Source organism: Protopterus annectens, chromosome 2.part0, assembly GCF_019279795.1.
Source record: "Protopterus annectens isolate FY-2018-M chromosome 2.part0, PAN1.0, whole genome shotgun sequence".
NCBI lineage: Eukaryota > Metazoa > Chordata > Ceratodontiformes > Protopteridae > Protopterus > Protopterus annectens.
The window spans coordinates 1948448503-1948473050 of NC_056728.1; the positions used below are offsets into that span (position 1 = coordinate 1948448503).

The window sequence follows — 24548 nt, forward strand, 5'->3', positions numbered from 1 at the left end:
TGCTGACAAGCCAAAAAAAAAAGACCAAAAACACAGAAAAAAAGCAAATTTCAAAAATTATTCTTCTCCTTTAGACTTCTTTTTTTTTGGTGGGGGGCAATTCCCTCTTGTACCAACTTATACCAACTCTGAGATAATCATACCTCAGAGAAAAAAGGAAATATTCTGAGAAATGGCATATCGGACTTAGTACATGTAAGTCCAGTCTTTTGACTCCATATTTCAGGACTCACTTAAGTGGATCTAAACATTTCAAATGGTTCCCACTCAAAAGATCTCAGAAGATATCCTGTTTGTGAAAAATTGTGAGAAGGAAACAAACCCACATTGAGCATAACTACCATAACACTAAAATGTGCACACAGGGCTTGATCCTCAAATACCTAGAATGAATGGCACATAGCAAGGGCACTCAGTCACCTGTACTACTGCAGCATTTTCAACAATGTGGACATTGTATTCTCCAGATCGACAAAACATACACAGGCAGTATCTAAAATCTCCTCAAACCTCCTCCAGTATCTATGCAGGGACAAAGAACTGACTCATCATTCTATCGTCAGGACATAATATGCATTGCTCCTCCAGAATCATAGATGCAGCCTTCTCAGAAGATGGTTAGTCTATTTAATTTAGACTTCTATCTTGTGCTCCTTCCCTCTCCTGCAAATGTTCCCATCTGAGGTCAGGGTTTCTCCAATCTTTCTTTAATCAGGCTGTGTAATGTCCTACTTTCCTCTTCTGAGTTGCAAAACAGTTTGCCAGAACCTTGCTTTTGAAGATTTTAGATGAAAAGTAACCCAACGAATGTCACCGATTACAAGATTCCCTGACAGTATTGTCCATGCCTTAATATGACAGTAAGAGCACTACCATCCAGTGAATGGTCCTGCCATTACTGGGTGTTGTTCTATTCCCTGCTTTTTCATGACCAGGGAGTTAATATATATAAATGTATGTAAGTAACTAAGGGGTTGGACACTCAGTCCAGCAAACGGAAGAACAAATACGGCTTGTCTCCCTACAAAAAACACTGAATTTTTATTTTTGTAGCATGTTGACTAGTTGACCATTTGTAATTAATTTGTCAGGGATTTGAAAGTCAGGTTTTGTATGAGAACCACTGGAATGTATTTGAGGCAGCAGAAAGTCATTATTCAAGGCATCAAATAACTCTTTTCACATCCAGGCTTCGCACTTAGAAAATGCCACAGTGGTTGTCTTCTTGAATGAAATCCCATTTGTAAAATATCATGACTTACAGATGCTGATAGACTAGAAAAACACAATATTTTTACTCACACTTTTTTACAGAGATGGACCTGAGAAAAGTTAGGTATTTGATTACATTACACTATTTCTTTGAAGATTTGAACAGATTTAGATGATAAGTAGATTGTGCCTTTACATAAGAATATAAATTTCTTCTATTTTCTGCCTGAATTTAAGTTCTCCCTACTATCTTACTGTTTCCATTGCTCATTGGAGCTTTGCAGCAGGTATGTAAATTACCTTGTAAGTAATAATTCTGTGTCTGTCAGTATAAATTAATCATGTTTTTTTTCAGGCTGTGAAGGTTACGCAAGTACTGTAGCAATCCACTGTCCAGTTCCCTCACCTCCCCTTAACCTAGCCCATCACATTCTACACTTGTTTTATAAAGCTTTTTATGCAGCCCCTGTGCACGCCCAGAACACTGTGTGATAGCTTCACTGCTGATGCCCAACTGGCCCATTCACTCTGGGGCCACAGGAACTGAGCATTTTCTGGGCATTGCAAGAGTCTTATGGTCCATTCATTCCCACACAGAAATCCCAAGCAACCCTTCCATTTCCCTCCAAGAGTTAGGTGGTAGGGAATGGGTGAATTTGCTGGTTCTGGGAGCTGGTTAACCATTCCCTTATTGTGAACACCTCTTCTCCATCAGTAGCTACTCTGCAATGGGGAAGCATGCCATGCATGCTGGATTCCCTTTTGCTAAACACCATGACACCATGGGTGTGGGTGTCTCAGACTGCACTGGGTAACATATAGTGCTCCTATGAGGCGTCAACCCTTGCGTTTAGCCAGGGCTGCCTCCTTTCTCCATCACCAGTATGGGTGAGCCAGCAATGGTCACTCTTTCCCACACTCTCTGGCCAGTTACTACAGGCAGCTAAGACACCACCTGAATTCAGGTTACCCATAACATTGTCAGGCCTTTATCCCTCTATGCCACAGAACAGGCTCCTGTTCCATATATTCTTGATCCAACTCCACTGCCTTATATTGACTTAGTCCCTGGAAATACCTCTGGTGGTATGTTTTGCAGTGTGTCTCTCAGGCTTCTGTGTAGAAAAAGAAAAAGAAAAACTTGGCAACAATCCTTCTCTAGTACCATTTCCTTATCTCAGCCATGAATGCCCCACCACTGGCTCCTACCAACGGGCTATTCGTACTTCATTTTTGCCTCGGTTAGATTTTCATTTTAGTTCAGCCATTTTGTCACTTTTTCTTCTCTTTTAAAATTCACATTATATGTCAATTTTTTGAGAGGGTGGAATGGATGTGAGGCGATGTTTTGTTTTTCACTAAATGTTTTGGATGCAAATATACAAAAGAGGACACATTAATAAACTACTGGAGAATTCAAGATGGCATTGGTAAGAGAAAAAGCTATATTGGTATTCTTGTAGAAAAGGGAAAGTGATATGAATACCAGCTGCATTAGTGAGACAGCTAACCTATAGTGTGCAACCTGAAGATGAGGTGGCCACTGGAAGCATTTACCTGTATCTATATGTTTCTGTGCTCCTTCACAACCTGCCAGTATGTTTTGTACTATATTATATTCTTTTCCATCCTCACAATTTAGATAAACTCTACCACCCTAATATAACTGTCAGAACTGCACAAAATACTCCAGACACAGACCAAAACATCAAGAAAATGACATCTTCTTGTTAGTCCCTGTTACAGTTTTTGTACTTAATTTCTTGCTTCATTCCTGTGCACTTGTGAGCACAAGATAATATTCCAACTTTATTCAGCTTGATGTGGCTCTACATAAAGTGAATGTAAATTTAAAATACTCAGTAGCAATGTGAAACAACTTGCTCTGTTTTAAACTCTTTAAGGTGCATCAAGTCTTACTAGAAACTGACTCCTTGATCAGTTATCAAGCCGTATTTACTGATATCACTAACGAACATGATCTTGATCTTTTTGTTTGTCATCAGGATGCTTTTTGACACCTGAAAACTAAAACAGTAATACCAAGCTCGGTGGGTCCTAGCTTATTGCCTATTATTTTTTTTTAAATGGTTCCAACTCTGTATTGCAGCTGGTCATTCAGTCAGCTTCTCATCTACCTCAGCGGTTGATGATACCAAGACACCCTTAAATTTTTACACTGGGTTCCAGCAAGGAATAGATCCAGATGACCTCTCACAGTTTATATTTTGTAGATCTTAGTGACTAGTATAGAGATGGTCCAGTGTTAGAAGTGGAAACTAATGATCATATTCCCCGCTGCTTACAATGATATGAGTTTCAGGGCTGCCAGGCTTAAATCAACATACTAATGTGTGTGGTCACTACTGTTGTATCTTCTGTGTTATACAATTAAAGACTAAGACTGCAGTATCTGAGGAATTTCACTTTTCCCCAATAAACAAGGATCTAAGTATAAATATATGTAAGATGACATGGTACGGGGATACAACCTTTTACACTGAAAGTTCAGGAGTAAATAAGGCCCAACAGCAAAAATGTTTTTATAGATTCATAGGTACGCACTAAGTTAATGACTACTAGGGCATTTATAAGCCTAGATGGGTTTACTTTGTTATACTGAAATCTCATTTCCCTGAATTTGAATTCACCCTGACCAAATGCCCTTTTCACCACTGTAGTGCAATCCTGCAGTTAGTATATACAGTTGGGGGGGCATATAGGGGAGGTGTCGGGGGTGTAGCCTCCCTACTTAGTTTGGGTTTATATTGTCTTCTGGAAAAAGTAAGTCATTGGTGTTGTAAGCATGCATGTCTGTGGTTTAAAATGTATTGTTTTGAAGCTTTCGCTGAAATATAATATAAAACTAAACTAGGTGAGGGCTACACTCCCCACACCCCACAATGTGGGGGACTGTACCCGCACACCCCCTAAATATATATATATATATATATATATATATATATATATATATATATATATATATATATGTGTGTATACTAACTCCAGGATCACACTACAGTGAGGAAAAAGGCATATACCGATTACTTGCCTTACAGTACTCTACACAGTGCCAGTACTTCACTTCAATGAAATGAGATTCCATGAAATGAGTTTTCAGTAATTTGAGCTTTCAGCAATTTGGACAGGGTGAATTGAAATTCATTGAAATGAGCTTTCAATGAAACAACGTAGACCCGCATAGCTGTGCAATCCAACCCACTTGTGTTTCTATGTATCATGGGCGTTTATTGGAAGCGGTTATGTTAGGAACTTTCTAGAAGTTATGCAGGTGGTTATATTAGTTTAGGCATTACTGTCCACCTCTATCGGAGACATGGTGGCCATACCCAGGGTGAACTTCCGCTTTCCCATCTATTGGTGAAGGTTACAATTAAATAAGGGTTAGGTATGGGCTCTGAAAGCTGAGACTGTTCCAGAGCACAGGGATCCTGTGAGGCACACATCTGTTTCACCAACAATTTAAATCTTGGATCTAGTGGTTCTGATGCTGTCTATTTTGCAGATGTGCAAAAGGTCCATCAGAGCTGGAACCAAGGATGTTTTTTAAAGCCAGGCATACATTACCTCTTATTAATGTGTAGGAGGCAGAATATAGAGAAAGGACTTTAAGGCAATCCATATAGGACAATGTGTTTATACCCAGGATTCTGATGGTAAGGAACCTTTACATGTCTGGTCAGGTACATGCCAAAGGGGATATTATACTCAATGATAGGTCTGATAAGAGCCATATTTTTTTTTTATTTACGTTTCATTTTTCATTTTACAATTGTCATTTTTTTGAAATTACATACTTATGTGATCACAGTTGATCATGTAAGAGTCACAATGGTTTCATGGAGCTTAGTTATAGTTATAAATGATAGATGGGTGCAAATATTTCAATGCTTTTAAAGAGTTTTTTTCCAACAATCTGTAATTTATAGATGTACTCTGAAATGCGTATGAGATGTTACTCTAAAATGTTTGTGATGGGCTAAGCTATATCATAGACTGTCTTAGTTGGCTTTTTGGTAGTCTATAGTAAAGGTTTTGTTGGCCTTGTGGTATATTTCCTTATCTACTTAAATAATAATTTGTGATTTATACAAATTGTTAATTTAGACTGCTTTTATTTATATTTTCTTTTCTGCATGATGGGAGGTTGTATAAAGACACATCACTTTTGCTACCTTTAGTAACAAGAATTATTTTTGAGATTCTGGGCTCTTATGTTTTACCACTGATTTGGGGGACACAGAATTTCAGACATAGCCATATTATGTTGCCAGGTTTTTCTTTTTTTCTCCTTAGAAACCTGAGAAATAGCTGAAATCTGTGTAGACTGTTGCATGAAGTGTGATCATAGCTGCTAACACTCCTTTTGCAGAAAGTACCACCTTAGTGAAAATGGATCATAAATAGGATTAACATCATAGCCTTCCATGCTCACAGAGACATGACCATTTTGTTACTGAGATTTAGCAAGGTGATCGGGTTGTGAAAAGAGTGAACTGCATGACTTGTTTTACCTTTGCAGCAAGGAGATTAGCAAGGAGATTACCACATGCTTTGGATATAAAGTCATCATTTAATGCAACTGCATATGTGGACCACGTCTAAGAGGAACAGTATATTCTTACAATGGTAGCTGGCTGTTGTCATTTCATTAGAGACTATCACTTTATCAGGCTTGAGCAACTCACTGCTTTCTTGTAATTCTCTAGAAAGAGATGGATATTTAATATTTTAAAAAGCGTTAGTAATGCCTCTAGGTATGAACAGATTTTTAGTGAACATTGGGTGCAAAATTTGTACAGATGACTAACACCTATAGCCATTCTTAGCTTAAAGACTAGAAGCTGCCCTGCCTGGGAAGGGAGTTTAGTAATGTAATTTCCATATTTTGTACTTCAATTTTTCTAGCACTTTAGTTTTCCCAGCATGTAAAACAGGTTGGTTTCTGCATTTTAATTGGGTAAATGTTTCTTTGATGTGTGTAATCTTCCCTCACCAAGCATTCACAGAACGCGCATATACACACACATGCGCACACGCACACACACACACACACACACACACACACACACACACACACACACACACACACACACACACATACACACACACACACACACACACACAAATATATGCACACATCACTGATGAATCACCTGAATTCTTAAGCACCCTGTTTAGTGGAACAGCTCAGCCTGTTAAGTGATAAATTTTGACCTATCCATTTGGGGGTTACTAGTTCTTTTTCTTACATCCTTTTGCAAATAACCTTAGAGTGCTTAACACAGCATGAATTTCAATGGCTGCCAATTGCTATTTTATGGCTTATAGTGGATCATGCATTCTCTCAATAAGACTAAAAATTAAAACTGGCATAATGTTTAACAGAACAGTAGATGGCATGAAATATGAAGAAATCAGAAATCCCAAAGTAACATTGTCCTTATTTAGCATAATTTAATCAATTAATTACCTCTTAGCAGAGAGGATAATCAAACCTTGCACCTTATGCATAGGAGGCAAACACCTTAACCACTGTACCATATGACTGCTAAACTGCTTACCTCTTTAAAAGGTTACTATAGCTGAGAGATGCATAAAATATGTTGCTTCAAAAATAAGATCAATAACAGCGAAGGAGTGTTTAAATATATATTGGTGGTAAGGAATCTAAACGTTGCTAGATCAAGTAGGCCTACACAGGGGAATATGATTTGAAATCACATGCAGGGGCAAACAGTAGGAGTTAAGTTTTGCAGTTACATTAGGGCAATGGTTAAGTTGGCTTTCACTGTTCTTTATAAAAATCATTTTCCAATACATTCACAATGAGTGCAGTTTTCATGAATGAAAGACAGTTATTAGTACACTAGTTATAATATATATTAATATTCTCAGTGTTTCTAATTAGTACCCTTATCCCAGTGTTTACACTCATTTCTTGTGATACTTGTATTCATGTGTAATTTCCATTAAATTATAAGTGGTTGTACTAGTAAGATCCATATTAATATTCCAAGCATTCTTTTGAAATCTTGTTGTTCACAGCCTCAAGTATCAGAACGTTAGCACACAGCAATACTAGAATGATTGACAGTTTAAACCTTATCTAATATATTCTAGCATATTAAACTCTACCCCTGGTATTCCGGTTTTCTTATTCCTATTACTCTAATGCATTCCATTATATCTCCCTCCATCTTCTAATCACTACTCTAGCTTTAAACGAGATATTTTACAAAGACAGAGGAATAAACAGAATGTGATCCTCTTTGTTCCCACTATTCTGTTGCTGTGGACTAACCATCAATCTCTCTAACTAAAATCAATGGATAAGTGAACAAACATTTCCTTCCTTCTTCTCCCTTCCATCTCCCCAATGTTAAATGGACTCAGGTACCCTGTAAATGGTTCCTCCCCCAGGCCCATGCCTACACTTATCAAAGGTATCAGACCTTGTCAGAGATTTGGGATGCATGGCTAGGCTTAAAAAAGGCCCTTGTGGTTGTTAGCCTAGTAAACACCTAGGAACCAATAAATTTTTTTTTTTTACTTGACTTGGGGCCCCAGCACTTGTCCTTCCAGAGAAACAAATGGGCCAGCTGTGTAAAGATAAGGGAAATACTGGACTGGTCAATCAGAAAGTAAATAAATAAATAAATTAAAAGTTTGAGGTGTTTCTTTAACATTTAAAGGAATCCTCAGCAGTTTCACATGACCAAATTATATTTGTGAAGAAGGCTGTCAAATCTTGAATTATGTTTCAGCTTGCTTAAATAATGTCATAACACAGTCATAATGCTTACAGATTTGCTTGAAGGGTTGGAAGTAGCTATGATCCTACAGTATGTGGAGATCATTTTTATAACTAGTTTTTTTCTTACAGGAAAATTGTAACATGTTCATTTTAAAGGATGAGGATGTAATAAAAATAAATGTCTTTCTGCATGCTTCATAATCAGTAGAAGCACGTTTCAGAGGACACTGTACCCATTTTATCTGCTCAAGGTTCAAGTTAAATTCCTGCAGCATTTCAGGGATCCATCAACTGAAGAATGTCACAGGGACACTCTCCTCAGCCTTCTTAAGTAAAACAAGAAGGCTTACATTATTTTTCCAAAGTTATATTTCAAAGTTATCAGTTATTAATTAAAAACAATTGAAAGAGCACATTAACTTCGATCTCCCGCAAGTTAACAGGCTGAGGTCTGAAATTATAGAGTTATGTTTTTTTTTTTTCATTTTAAATTATGTTCTGAAAAATGTCTATATAGTTTTTTTCATGTTGCCAAAATCGATGAATTTTACACTTAAGTAAAACTGTTATCACTTCAGCAAGTGAGAACGGGGATTCAGCTTCTGTTAGAAATAAGCCACTTTTTACAGCAGCTTGAAAGGATTTATGTCTGTGGTAAACAAACTATGTTTTCCTTTAGAAAATCGTCCATACTGCAGAAAACTTTTGGTTTTATTTGTTTTCTCATAAAATAAATAAATCAAATAAAAATGAAGTCTACTGCCATTGTTTCAAGAAACAGTCAGCAATATCAAAGAATGTAGCCAATAATGTACTAGTAATGTATATCATTATAGCATATAATGTGAATTTTTATGGAAAATATACAAAATATAAACTAGAATACAGTATTAGTTTCATGTGTCATAATCAGAACCAAGAAGCTATATTATCCCACTTAAAAGAATAATGGACAAACTCAAAAATAAAAAGGAAAATCGGTATGTAGCAATGCAACAAGTATATTATGTGACTACAGATCCGGAAATAAATACATTTTTGATTAAAATTACCTCAGAAATATGCTTTCTGTTTTTACTCATACTTCCTCAGTCATGATGTCAGAAGTTCTCTTATGTAAAGATTAGATAAATCCTGTTTTTTTTATAGAAAATAACTGTCTCTTTCCTGTACACTTGTTTCTTTTTGATAATTCAGGTATAATCCTTCACACTTACTAATAAATAAAGTAGTACTAAATGACTTACCTGGTTCTGCCATGGTCCATGCTTCACATTTAAAGAAATCACTGGGATCTGATGGCAGACCTAAACCAGCAATGTTGGCTGCACAAATTTTGAATTCATAAGAAGAGCCTTCCTTCAGGTTCTCAACCTTAATGAAAAAACATTTTAATAAAGCATGATGCATTATGGAAACATGAAGATCAAATGACATATCATAACATGTAATGTTATACTCTATAAAAATGTTTTATACTATACAAAAGTAGTACTTCATGATTTTCAGATTAGAAAATATGAGCAAAGCATTACATTTCACAGAAGAGTACAGCTGTAAACTATCGTAAGGCAACAGCTAAAAACGTTCGACTTTTTCTGTGAAATCTTAAGAGATGCATAACGCGAGGCAGCAAAACTAAAACCGATGTTTATGAGAAACCTTTTTATAGTTATATACAATTTATTCATACTTTTTACAAGGATATTTTCAATAGAATTGATCTGCATTACAGTCCTTCAATGACTGACATAAAAAGTGGGCATGCATTTCATATTATCATACTGGAAAACAGAAAAGACATATTGATATAATTAAGTCAGTAGGGTAAAAATAATATGCAATATAGCTTACATAAACATAACACACTGCTGTTAGGAAGAAAATGATAAACTGTAGGACATCAGGGGGAGATTAATAAATAAGAGACACAGAAATCTCTAGAAACATTGAGAAAATGAATCAATATGAAAGGCAGCAGAGCAGCAACAATGGCTATAAAGAAATCTGAAGGATGAGACAAAAACAACTACAAAGCTTTGGATATACACAATCAGGTGGGGAAATATGATAAGTGAAGGCAACACGAAAGGATTTTCAAAATGTAAATGAAGTAAAGAAGCAGAAAATCAGAAGGAAGATGATAATATTCACAAAGAGGTCAGACTACAGAGCACATACTATAACCTTCATCCAATGGGTTAACGCAAACTAAACTTAATGGATGTCTAATGGCAAGCGTTCATTTAATAAACATATAATTAATCAATTTGGAGATTGTGTGATGCATTTCCATGTATATCTAAGAAGTATTAATTCAGAGACAGTGCGATGAATTTACATGTATATCTAAGATGTATTTTTGTTAATTTCTACAATAACAAAATGAAAATGCTTCAGGGAATATCCACAAAAATAATAATTAAGAGTATAATTTTCATATAACAAGATCACAAAGGAAATTACTGTTCATGACCTTGGCAAATATGCATGTACTGTATCTCTCTAGTAAGAAAAACAGGGCTATGCATTCAAAGAAAATGCTAGTTGGTGATTATGTATAAACATAAAAACAAATATTAAAGTATAATAGTTTCCAGAGAACTAAGGCATACTTACAGTATAGTATTTATGCATGTATTCCAGAATACCAAGGCCTACTTACAGCACAATATGTATGGATTAATTCCAGAGTATCAAGGCCTGATTACAGCCCAGTATGTATACAGTAATTCCAGAATCACAGGGCATACTTACAACATAATATGTACACAGGAATTCCAGAATCCCAAGGCCTACTTACAACAGACTATGTCTGTATGTAGGAATTCCAGAATCCCAAGTCCTACTTACAGCACAATATGTATAGACAGAAACTGTAAAATTCCAAGACCTATATACTGCACAGTTTGTATGTAGTGAGGAATTTCAGAACCCCAAGGCCTACTTGCAGCACAGTATGTATGCAATAATTCCAGGATTTAGGACCTACTTATAGCACAGTTCTTATGCAGGAATTCCAGGACACCAAGGCCTTCTTACAGCAGAGTATGTATGCAAGCATTAGAGGACTCAAGGCCTGCTTACAGCACAGTATGTATGCATAAATTCCAGAAATCCAAGGCCTATGTACAGCACAGCATAGTATGTATGTGTATATGCAGGAATTCCAGAATCCCAAAGCTTCCTTATAGCACAATACATATGCAGGGATTCTGAACTTCAGCACCCAAGGGCCTATTTACAACACAGTATGAATGTAAGAATACAAGAACACAATATGAATGCAGGAATTCTAGAATCCCAAGGCCTAAATATAGCAGAATATGTAAGCAGGAATTCCAAAATTCCAAAGCCTGCGTACAGCACAGTATGTATGTAGAAATTTCAGAATTCTAAGGCCTACTTGCAGCACAATATGTATGCAGTAACTGTACTAAGTCTTGTTGTGTCTTTCGGCTTTTCCCGGTTAGGGGTCACCACAGCGGAACTCCGGTCCGCTAATGATTGGCAGCTGATTTTTATGTGCCGAGTTGCCATCCCTGACGCACAACCTTCAACGAAGGTATGCCCATTCAAGCATGTCTCCACGCAGAAGATGCTCTAACTGAGAATCGAACCGGACAGCGTTTTACTGTAACTGTACTATGTCTGAGGGAAGAAAATTGCTGGTATCACATTTCCTGTGGCTTTATGTGTCTAAATACTTGATACACCTGCAGAAACAGAACCATGGCAATTTTATGCTTGTAACATAAGAGCGATGATAAACCAAGTCAAGAATTTTAAACATTTGAGTTTTCTGTTTCAAGTTGTCTCCATCTGTTAGCTGTTTAGGTGCATTTTGTAGTGTTTTCATGCTGCTTCTTCATTTATTGACTCCTGTTCAAGTTTTAAGACAAATCATTAACCTTGTGTTTCCCTGAACATTTCTGACATTGTATACCATTAAATATGAAATGCTTCAGTACCTGAAAAAATATGGCCTTCTTGTGAAAGTTTAGTCCTACACCTTCCCCTTTTGTCTGAAAGGTGCGTGTGGTAGTAGAATATTTATAGCATAACCTCTAACCATGTGCACATTGGTGGTTCAGTGATAGAACTCTCACCTACCACACATCAGGCCCAGGTTCAATTCTTGGCCAATTCAGTATGCCATTTTTAGGTTTCCTGTATCACTGCAAGTTCCAGAGTACATAAATATTGTAGAGGTCTAATAACAGGAAATCCTCCTAAAGGGAGGATCACTAATAGTAAAGCCATAAAATTCACAAAACCCCATTTGCTTTACTAGACAATATGGCTCTGATTCTACCTCCATTTCCATCCCAAACTAACATAACCCCCAACATAACCCTTAGCTACCCTCTTACTAACATAGCCCCACTATATAGGCATCCAGTTTACTCAAGGATAAAACTGGGTAGGGTCACATGGCTAGGCTTATAAAGACTCTAGTAGTCAATAGCCTAGTACAAACTTATGAACCTATGAAATAATAATTTAGATGCAATGGGAATCAATCTCGTAATGCATCGTGCATATCTAAACACAATTACAGCACTGGTGTTTAACTCATTCACACCTGTAGCACATTTGCATGTGATTCCATGTGACAATCATACCCTTTTTGTCATTTTATCATCATTATAATGGTTATTGATTATTCTGTTAATCAATGAGCATACTAACAAATAATATGAAACAGCTAAAAGGGTCTGTTGTGAAAAAATGACACTAAGAATATCTGTTGATTTTGCATTTCAATGTTGATATTAACCACTGTCTGACATACAAATATTTCAATATGTTTTCATAAATGAGTGGGTTACATATTATTGAGGGAAATAATGTGAAATTTCATAGCAGAAGACAAAAAAAATAAAATAAAATTGACACTGTCTTGCCGCCTCTCAGTTCATAAAGCAAATTTTATACAAATTAGTAAAAACATGATTATATGTCTACAGGCACAAGGTACAAATATATATAAATTCAGCAATGATTTCACTCGTCCTAATGTAACTTTACAAACCCCTACCAATATCATCTGAGGTCAGCCCCCACCTCATCAATATGGTCTAAATCTTAGTTGCCCTTTAAAAAAAAAGCACCTACACCATGAGATCTGGCAGTTTACCTTATATGGTAAACTTAAATCAACACTGATCCAAACATCTCCTAAGTGTATTAAATCAAGTCTTTCCACAGGGTATGTAACTGAATGGCAAAATTACACATTCATTCCTCTCCATAAGGGCAATCTTTTTACTGAGTCAGATAACTATCGACCCATCACTATCACTGGCCTTAACTGTAGTACTCTAGAATGAACTATTGTAGAACTAATAAAGACATGTGATATCAGGGGACTAGATCCTTTGCAGTTTGTCAGGGCAAGATTATGCCTTCTTAATCTTGATAGCTTCTTTAAAAAAAATCACCATAGCCCTCAATGAATCCTATCAACTGTGCTTGTCTGAACCCAGTGAATCAGTTTGATACCTGTCCTCACTTTGGGATCATAAGTAAGCCAACCCAACTAAGCATTAACCCCTCTGCAGTTTTATGGATTGCTAACTGGTTATTAAACAGAACTTGCTTAATCAGAATAAATTGATCATTCTTTAAAAAGCAAAATGTACCTTGCAGTATCCATCAAGGTTCTGTACTAGGCCCTATCTTCTTTAGAATCTACGTCTCTGAAGTAAATACCAATCTAATAACTCTTGACTAAGTAAATTCACAGATGACTGTCAACTAGTAAGAATCCTAAGGTACCCCTCAGATTCTCCTACAGTAAAAAAAAAAAACAAATGATTCATTCTCTAACAGTGATCCTTATGTAAATATAAAGACATGTAGTATAGTTACCTTTATTTATTTATTAAATGCCAGAATGCAGACCATATCACTTAATCAGCACTCTTTTGCACTAGGTTAGTTTTCTTGTATGTCTTTTCACACACTACCCAATTTACACCACTATTCTGTCCTTTAGCACTATGCTTCGACTTCCTGTAAATATGAAGATAGGTTTTCTCCTTGTTCACCTGCATCTTACAGCTTTTACTTTTCTCATTTCCCCTGTCTCCTTGGACTCCGTGTCTTTATCGCCATTTATCTCTCGCGTCATCCTCTAAGCAGATCTTGTCTACCCACTACAATTTATGAGGCTAAATGATCATCTCTGTCTTTTCTTGTTACTCTTCTGATTCCACTTTCCTTATGGTAAAAATATACATCTCAGTATGGTCTAAAGGTTGTATGTGGTAGTTCTCTTTTTTCACTAGTTAGTATTGTCTTTTCGCTTCAGTGTCAGTTGTAATGGTTATATCTTTTGTAACCCAGGCTGAGCCTGTAGTTGGTCATGTTGTGATCAGTGTTCTTCCTCAGTAAACAAAATGTAAATACATAAATAAATAAATAAATAAAACAAATATCAAAATAGTCACCTTTGGTAGAACTAGTGCTTCCACACTGGAAAAGGCCACAGAAATACCTCACTAAAAGAATCACATGCCTAAAGCAGATGCCCTATGCTGACCGCCTTAAAAAAACTCCAGCTATACTCTGTTGCATATTGTCTACTCAGAGGCTATCTCTGCTTAACATACAAGGCCATGTCAAACCCAGAGCTGTTGGACATGCTACACTTAAAGAAATCCCAATCCCTCAGAGCCACATGCTCCAGGGATCTAAACCTTGTCATCACAATAAACAAAACATGTTGGAGGGATAGGTTCCTGACCCAGAGACTCCCCAGACTTGAATAGACTGCTCATACATGTCAAATAGAGCACCTCTTTGACCCTCTTCAAAAGGAACCTGGATGATTAGATGGGAGAAAGTAAATTCACTCCGGGGATCACGTCAGTCACCCTGCTAGACAGGGGTCCAGGGAAGTAAATAGTGTGGGAAGAAATAGCCAGGGAATTGTTATGGCTAGGCTTGTATAGACCCTAGGGCCAATAACCTAGTACCAACCTATGAACCTATGAACACAGTATCACATAAATAGACTCTTATCTTTTGATTCATACGCTTATCTAGAATTTAGGAACTTACACGTTAGTAAACCTCTTTAAATCAGCATGTTTCCAATATTGTCAGAGAGTCTTTTTAAATCTCTTATAACAATTGTCATGGGCTTACTTCCAAATTCCAATCCATCCTATTTTCTGATCACTCTGCACTCATTCATCTCATCATAAAATACTGTGCTCCATTTTGAATGTTTAGCTCTAAACAGCTCTTCCATTTATAAAAATGCCATTTTTTAACTAAAATAATTAATTGTTTAAAGAACCACCCTTATTTGGATAGACTAAAGCTTATTTTATTCTTTTCTGTGGCCAACAGACTTCTGTGTGGTAATATTGCATTGCCTTCTAAGCTATGCTAGTCGCTATTCTCTGTGACCTCCTACTTCTTATAAACAAAAACTCCTCAATTGTGACCTATTCCAAAGATGTACCTTTATGTCAAAATATCAACAAGTCTTGGTTGAGGGATAAATTCAACACCCAGTATCCACCTTATCTGTGGAACTGGCTTTCCCCAACATATAACACAGTACAAATCAATTGTAATATTCAAACATCAAGTAGATGAATGGATAGGTCCCCATAAATTCATCACAGTAGTCAATGGCTACAAACTTCTCACTATGTGAAACCAAACATTACCCCATCTCCATGCTCCTTCGCTAGCTATGATTTTCCTCCTATTTCTCTAAATTTCCTTTCCTTTCCATCTTGCACAATTCATACAAAAACACCTAACATCGTCTTCAGAAATCTTAGCTCTCATTCATGGGTTCTTCTTTTATGCCATTTCTAGCTAAGCCCATAATGGTTAATATACTGCTCACTTACTATAAACCTAAGAATTTATGAAATTATAATACACTCACTGGAGATGTTACTAGTTGTTTGTTTACCATCATGAAAATATATGTCGCCATATTTTATTACTATTGGCAGGTTGATGTGATTTACAAACTGCTGCATGGTATCAAGGGAAATCTTAGATGATGTTAAAGAAAACTTTCATTGACACTTATACTGTAAGCTGTCCAGTTTTAGAAATACTGAGTGTTATTTTCACTGTTAAATATGGATATGTGTCAGTCTGCTTCAAAGGAATAGAGTGATGAAGCCCTGACTATAGCTATGTCACCTACAGTTTGACTAAAAGTCTGGGCATTAACAGGCAGGGACTATAGCCATGCCCATGCTAGGGAGAGAAGGATAGTTGTTCCTGCCCAGCCCGAGCCTAAGCAGGCGACCATATGACTTATGTGTGGGTAGCTGGTGTTGGGAAAACACTGGCAAGGCTGTATAAACCAGTAGTAGGAGTAGCCCTTGATGGCACATATAGAAGAGCCTGCAAGTTTCAAGGGAAGGCATAGGTGGCCAATGTATTTACACAAGTGTTCATGTTATCCCCAGTGTGGCGGGACTAGACCAAAATAAAGAAAAGCACTCATCACTGGGATGCTGAACAGCAAGACACAAATCGCACACATAGCTGCCTAAGATGGTTCCCCACAATAGGTAGTGTCTAGCTGAGAGGTAGACTGATGGTCAGCAGACATGGGACAAAATAATACAAAAATATTTTTATGTATCTTATTTCATATTTATATAAATATCTCATAAAACAAGTACTCAGCATGCAATTGATTGGCATCATATTAATTGTGGCTGAATAAAGTATTGGCAATATTATTCATGGATTCAGAAAGGTTACCTCCAGTGGTAAGCCTTTTTTATGGGTTACAGTAATGATTTCTGATTCTTAGCTAGCCCTATACCAGTGCCTACTGCAAATGCTAGGGGAGTGGAATTTGGTAAATAGCTATGCTCTTCCATTGGAAATGTTTGTGGTAAGGGCTTTATGCAGCTGAGTGATTAACAGAACCACTCAGCTGTATAAATCCTTACTACCAGCAGCTGTATTTAACTCAGCTAAAAACTTGCATTCACTCATTCTTTTAATGGGTGAGATTATGTTAGAGGCAAGCACTGGGAAGTTTGCTTCACTGGAAGCATTGGTGTGTGTGTGTGTGTGTGTGTGTGTGTGTGTGTGTGTGTGTGTGTGTGTGTGTGTGTGTGTGTGATGCATTCAAGTGAAAGGTTGTTTGATGACCCCCTATGGGGGGGATGCCATACCTCCTTCCTCCCCATAGACCAAAGGGTAGCAGTAGCAGTGTGGGATTACTAGATTCCATGGAAACTTGTATTCACTTTAATCACCAAAAAAAGTTGACGGAACTTGGGGGGGGGGGGGCATATGGAGAAACACACTCAACACCAGGGATTATTTCCTTCCTATTATTGTAATCTATTTGAAAAATGAATGAAGATGCAGTTCCTGAACAATAAGAAGCATGGAACTCTAAAGTCTGGCATTATTTATTGACTACGAGGGTCTGTGATGTAAGTGGACAATATTCAAGACTTCTTGACAGAGCTGGTGGTGAACACAAGATGATATTAGGGAGTCATTGTAAATATTACTCTACTCAACTTAAAAAGTTAATAGAATAACAGGTCCCACAACACAATGCATCTTTTGAACAGTAAGGAAACTAATGACTGACATTATTTTCTAACTGTGATCAGGGCTGAGTTACAAAGTTACAAGGTATGAAGTAAGATAACAATCACTATCGGAGACATTTGATAAACTCAGGGACAGGAAAGAGATATGAAGAGTGTGTGTGTGTGTGTGTGTGTGTGTGTGTGTGTGTGTGTGTGTGTGTGTGTAGGGGTGATAAATGATGCTGTGCTTGAGCTATCTCTATGGATTGGCTTTGGGGGTAATTACTGTAAGGGCAGCAAAAACAGGCTTGCTATCACTTGTGGTAATCACCAAATGATTCAGAGATAAGCAAATTAGCTGATAATGAGGTCTTTCCTCAGTGTGGCAAATTTCAGAATTTTTGCAAAATAATTTAATACTGTATTGATGTACAGGCTTTGAATGTGCTGACTTTTTTCCTCATTATTAACAGATAATTTTTATTGAGTAATACTGATGTCTATTGATATTTGTACTATTTAAAATGCATTTTCTGTTGTGAAGCTATTTATATTTGCTTGGATCTTTTTATACTTGAATTTGAAAATGCTCTGGTATGTAAGAACATAAATTGGGCTGTAACTGGTCCACCATTCCATAGCCGCTAGTTGTGAATTAGTTAACTACTTTGTCAGTGAGATACAACCATAGGTGACATGCTTGGATATCTACAGAAGGGCAGTCCTCACCATGGCAATTGTTACCACCACATGAGTATTATTATAACAATGAAATGTGAAATGATACAATTACTTAATTGCTAACACATAATTTCACACAATCGTAACCCACACATTAAAACGTACATTTCAAGTCTATCCTGTTTTGTGCCAGTTACCCAAGTCATTCATTAGTCTTCCTTTAAAAACATAAATAGCTTAAAACAAATCAACAAAAGAACATAAGCAATATATATATATATATATATATATATATATATATATATATATATATATATATTTATACATACATACATATATATATATATATATATATATATATATATATATATATATATATATATCCATACAGTTATATATATATCCATACACATATATATATATATATATATATATATATATATATATACATACACACAGTCATTGTTTTTCTCCTCATTTCTTTATAAGGCTAAAGTGATTTTATATTTTTTATTGCTTATTTCAAATTTTAGTCAAATGATCTATGTGAGAAAATGGTTGTTAAAAACACAAGACGTATTTGAGTTTAATTACTGTTACCATGTTTTCACTCCCTAATCATTTCTAAAGTAACTGTATAGCATCATCAAGTATTGTTTGCATAATTTATTGCTGTGTCAGTTAATTCATTTCATTTGCAGGATAACATTCATCTGAAAAAAGGCAAATAAAATTCATAACGTGAAATATGTAAGTGACTGACTCATGATATGGCAAAAGAGATTTGTGTCTGACATCGCTTTGACTAGCAATCTGAGTACCTGAGGCCCAGACAAATCTCTCTGGAGAGTAGCCAGTGACCATTGATCAACCATGGGAGGAATGAGTTAGTCAGATACCACAACAGTGTTACCTGAGAGAAGGGCAGAAATGTTTTGGAAAACAAACTTGAGACTAGTGACCTCCAAAGAATGTAAGCAATACAGATGGTGAACGCTGCTGTACATAGCATAAGTCTACAGTGAGAGTTACCACAGCAGGCACTACTTCATACCTGGATACAAAGAAGGAGAAGAAAACAAAACTGTCCCCTTCTCATCATCATACAAGCCATAACCCCATCTCCCAGGGATTTCATATCTCCATGCCTCAGTCTAAGAGGTAGTAATGGTCTATTAGGGGAAAAGGTCTAGATTGTCACAGCAACCAGAGGAGTTCAACACAGGATAAAGACATACATATCAATTATAACCCATGCTGGAAATTTCCCTCATAGTTCTACTTTTTCCCATGCACTGATGTGTGCTTCCTATAACCTTTTGGTTTTAAATAATCCATTTCAGTCCTACAATTAGCCTATAATTAAAAGTAGATGTGCACGATTGCATTGTGCTTTGTGTTCTAACCCGTATCACTGTTGATTCTCACATAAAGTGATCTCACTAGTATACTTATGTTGTATGTTTGCCTGTATGGCTCAGTTTGCATTATTCTTCAACTCCAGTTACAAACATTGTAAAATATCCATGAGAGAGATGTGCGAGAGAGATGGTTTTCATTGTATTCCATGCCACAGGATGTTTCCTTCCAGTTAATGCTGACTTGAGAATGGAATTGAGGATGGTAAAAGGCTCAGTGAGATTCTCTGGCACAGAAATAAGACTGAGAGTATCTGTGCTCTAACTGGATGCATGAGTGGACGGAAGGACACATGTGAAGAGAGTCCAGCATAGCAGGCATTGTACTATACCTTCTGGTCCAAAGCAAGAGTCATTATAAACATAACAAAAATGCCCCTCTTCAGCTGGATAAGGGGTATGCACCAGGATGAGGAAGGTTGACCAATATCTAGGAGTAAGGGGCTTGAAGGCCATAAAATACATGGAGATGAGAAAATATCTTGAAAAACATATGTGCATACAATACAAGTGAACAAAAATCATGATGGGAAAATAAGTTTTTGCACAGAATTTAGAGATGCACATTAAATATGCAGTAGTATTTATCCTGAAGTCAAACGAAGAAATGCTGGAGTTTGCATACAGAGCTGCAAAGGGCACAGTGACTTTTGTCTCCAGTATCCATGTGCCTGTTTTTTTTTTTTTAATCTTCAATTGATGGAATGTAAGATTACTTGATTTTAAAAATCTCTGGTCAGTGTACTTAGCTGTAAACAATGAAATTTGATCCAATATACATCATAGACTTTTCCCTTTTTAGTACTGGAGAGCTGATGTTGCATCTTACAATTCTTCAGCACAAAAATGTTATTTGACCTATTTTTTTTTCATTTTTTTTTTTTTTTTGCCTTTTGTATTTCTTGACTGAATAATTCATTTTCCCTCTGTTATTGCAATCATGTTCTTCCACATTCTCTTTGGAGGACAGTACATGCAAGTACACTTTAAACTAAATGTATATTTTGGTTTGAATATTTTCATGTTCTAAAATGTATGAATTACAGAAGAAAGAGAAAAGTTACTGTAATGCTCCTCAAGTGCCTACTGCATTTAATATGATTGCATTTCAATGAAATCAGCAAAAATGTTTCAGGCTCTCTCTCTCTTTTATTGCAACCATTACCTTATGAACCCTTAGAGTTACAGGCTTTGGGTTTACTTCTTCCCACAGAATTTCATCCTTCAAACGTTTATCTATGTAGTATCCAGTGATGTCTGACCCACCAGTAAATCTTGGTAACTTCCAACCAATAGTCATTGAGTGGCCATCACAGTTAAGAAGTGTGATTCCATATGGGTGGGAAGGACTCGCTGAAAGAGTAATTTGAAATAGTCATTTTGAAAGCATATGCTGTATTGCTAAATAATATACAATCATTAAATTCACATACTTTAACTTGCTTAAAAATGTTACCCAATAATGGGTGTTACAAGTTAAGAATACTACATATAATTTTATAGAGTAAACTGAGGATAGAAGTTCAAAAACAGTTCACCATAAATCAACAAACTTGCAAAATATTCTCCTTAGCAGATATGTTTAGTCCAATTCCTCAAGAAGCTATGTACCAACACTCTGCTTAGTGATGTACTTCACAGTTTCTAATGTAAAATTTGAAAAAGCTTTTATTAATTTCACTTAATAATAATTGTGATAGACTAATATAGTCATAAAGCATGGTTTGTTATGTTCTAAAGTAGAGGAAGGTATTCCTTTTCATTTTAAAATGTACGTCTCCTTTATAATAAATGATACTGGAAAATTAAATGAAAGAATTGGCATACATACTAAAGGAAACACTATCAGAGTATCTTATGGAAAGATGAAAGCTTATGGCATCGTAGAAATCAAAGCAACCTGTCAAATAAATAAACCTGACAAATTAGACATTTCTTTGTCACTGAAGAAACAATGACCAAGGAAGCATACACATATTTGAGTAATATAATACTCAGTTACAAAATGATGAGCAAAAAAAGAACTTCTTTCCAAGCAAATATCGCATAAAGGCTTTAATAAAGACAGTATGTGAAACTGCTTAGGATTCCTTTAAATGTAAAATAAACACCTCCAGCAAACAGGCACATTTTCTAAGTTTCAAGACTATTCAGATTGCTCAAGATGAAATTATTTATATGTATTTGTTAATTGAGAATGTACAGTTTGGAGGTCTCATTTTCTGCAGACTCTAGGAAGAACACCTCCAAGACAATAATCAACAGCAGAGAAACAATATGTTCCAGTAGACAGTATAGAGGTAAATAACAGAATTATAATCCTTGTAATGTACGGTTCCCTATTAGAAGACCGAAGACGCATTATTTCGAATGCATCTTGGTCAAACTCAAAAGCCTGAAATGGCAAAATATCGAAGCGGCTTCTAAGCAAATTCTTTCCCAGGGAAATAATTTGCTTGGCCGCTTCATTACTTTGCAGTTTTTGACACTGTATTACAGTTTCGGAGTTGGTATATTTAAGTAGAGGGGATGTGGGGGGCACAGCCCCCCACTAAATGTAATGTTTAAAGTATTTTTTTTTGTTCTTGGTTGTTGTTGGAACAGCAGTTTTTTTCCCTAAGAAAAAAATCGCTGTTCTGACAGTTCGAAATTGTAAGCTTTCACTTACATAGGGTCGATTAATCAAGGTTAGCTTTTTGAAGCATGCGGTGATCTAATATAGACCCTATTGTACATAGCACAGTCCTAAACCAGAAATTAAAAGATCGTACACAGTTATGTGTTACCTGAATATGTAGCAAATGAAGATTACTCACTATAGCCTAATTCAGCTGATAGGTCCAGCAAGTGCCCATAAGGAGGGCTATATATGTTGGTGGCTCAGGAAGACAATGAAGCACTCAGGTGATGTTGCAGTTACAATTATTATTGATGTAAGACACATTAAGAGCATTAAATGTCCATTTATCTTTTGCAGTTCTATCTCAGAAAGGAATATATTCCTAATATAAAAACAAAGAATAATGCTCACAACACTCTGTTTGCCTGATAATAAACAAAACTTATAAGGTACAACAAAAAACCAGGCTTAAATAGTGGGAAGTATACTTGCTATGTTGAGTTCAAGTCAGTCACGTAAAGTAACCACTGACTTGAACTCAACATAGCACATTTGTTACTTTACGTGACTGACTTGAACTCAACATAGCAAGTATACTTCCCACTATTTAAGCCTGGTTTTTTGTTGTACACTATATTCCTAATGTGTTTAAACTGAGCTGAAATGACGTAGGCTACCAGCCACAACTCTAAGCTGAGACACCAGTCAACTAGAGGTTTCTGAGCTTCCCAAAAACATAAGTTGCCTGTTTTTTTGCTTATATAAACTATTTACTTCAGTTTTTATTGCCTGTCACCTACTTTTATATTGTATAATAAACTACACTGCTGTACTGCAATCGCCTGCCTTACTGTGCCTGTTAAATCAAATGTTATTGCTGTTTTCACTGTTTACAAAGCTAGCTCTTTTTGCTGTTTCACTGTTTAAGTATTTGCTAGTACTTGTCACTGTTGCAAAGCAATCTGTTATGCTTGTTCAGGTTTACCTGCCAAGCAGGATAAAATTACTGATTTGTTAGCTGTTTAAAATATTCTTTAGGTTCTCCTTGCTGATTTTTCTGCTGTTTTAAACATTTTTAGTGTCTCACTGCTATTTTCTTCAGAGTTAAACATTCTCTAGTATTTCCCACTGAAATTAGGGTAGCTAGTAGCTGTACCATACTCCAGATACAGGCTTGTTGCATCTACCTTTAACAACAGTTTTTTTTTCTGTATTATGAATTCCTTCATTAGTTTTCACCACTGAAGCATATGGCCTTTTCATCCTTCCATGTAAGTCTTTACATCCTCATCTTAGAGACAAAGAAAATTTTGTATTGCTTCTGCCAATCAACAAATGCTAAAGTAATCATTCCTCTCGCAAAACCCGCAAGCATATCTGGAATCCCACCAAGTGTTCCTGAATTATCACTCCATTTGACTTGCCATTTAAGAAAGCATCATTTTCCAGCCACAAACATACCCCACCATCCTTTCTGTATTTCTAGCCATATGCATTGAAACATTTTGACTTTGTAATTCCACAACCTACATACACCATTTTATGACCCCTGTCTAGGACAAAGTAATCTCATCAGAAGCTTTTCTTCCAAAATAAACACAACATAATCCTCCAAGTCTCCGGCCAAAGTTGCTGTTCTTTGCAAAGTCTTTTCTCACAGAAAACTGTACACTTTCCTCTTTCCATATTATTGCTGCGAATATATGTCTCTGCTCCTCTGCTGCCTTGGGTCTCTCTGATGTTAACAACAGCCCTCTGGGTCCAACAAGAGCTAGAAAACAGTAGCAGATTTATGCTGAGACCTGGACAAATTTTTTTTAGTCAGTAGGAATACCTCTTTGGGACCCATTAGAAAACTGCCCATAAGCCTAATGGGTTTAATCCAATAAAAAAATAAATAAATTAAATAAATTAATTAACTATAAATAAAAAAAGACAAAGCTCTCAGGACAGCCTTCTTGTCAATGAATTTTCTTATGTGCTTAACTTTTTTATTTTTTGTTACTAATGTAGGGATATTATTTAACTAATAAAATCAATGGCTCATCTTTTGAATCTCATAATAGCATCATAGAGTAGCTATAGCAAGGAAGGCAATGATTTGTCTTACATATAGATTCACTGTTTCATAGGTTTATACTAGGTTAATGACCACTAGGACCTTTATAAGCCTAGCCATGTAATCCAGCCCAACTGCGTCCTACAAGCTATGTCTTAAACATTATTAAAAGGGGGTCTATGTTAGGGCATAATTTAAAGACTGTCTATGCAAATCAGAGAAACAGCTGACA

The 24548-nt window shown here is 36.2% G+C and overlaps 1 protein-coding gene across 1 annotated transcript in view; it reads right to left on the reverse strand.

The window, feature by feature from the left end:
• MYOM2 (myomesin 2) overlaps window positions 1-24548 on the reverse strand; it is a 688720-nt gene that overhangs the window by 244088 nt on the left and 420084 nt on the right. Inside the window, exons 18-19 of the mRNA XM_044061901.1 lie at window positions 20803-20990; window positions 9238-9364 (exon numbers count right to left, since the gene is read on the reverse strand). Coding sequence (XP_043917836.1) covers window positions 9238-9364; window positions 20803-20990 — 315 coding nt within the window. The remainder of the gene's footprint in view (window positions 1-9237; window positions 9365-20802; window positions 20991-24548) is intronic.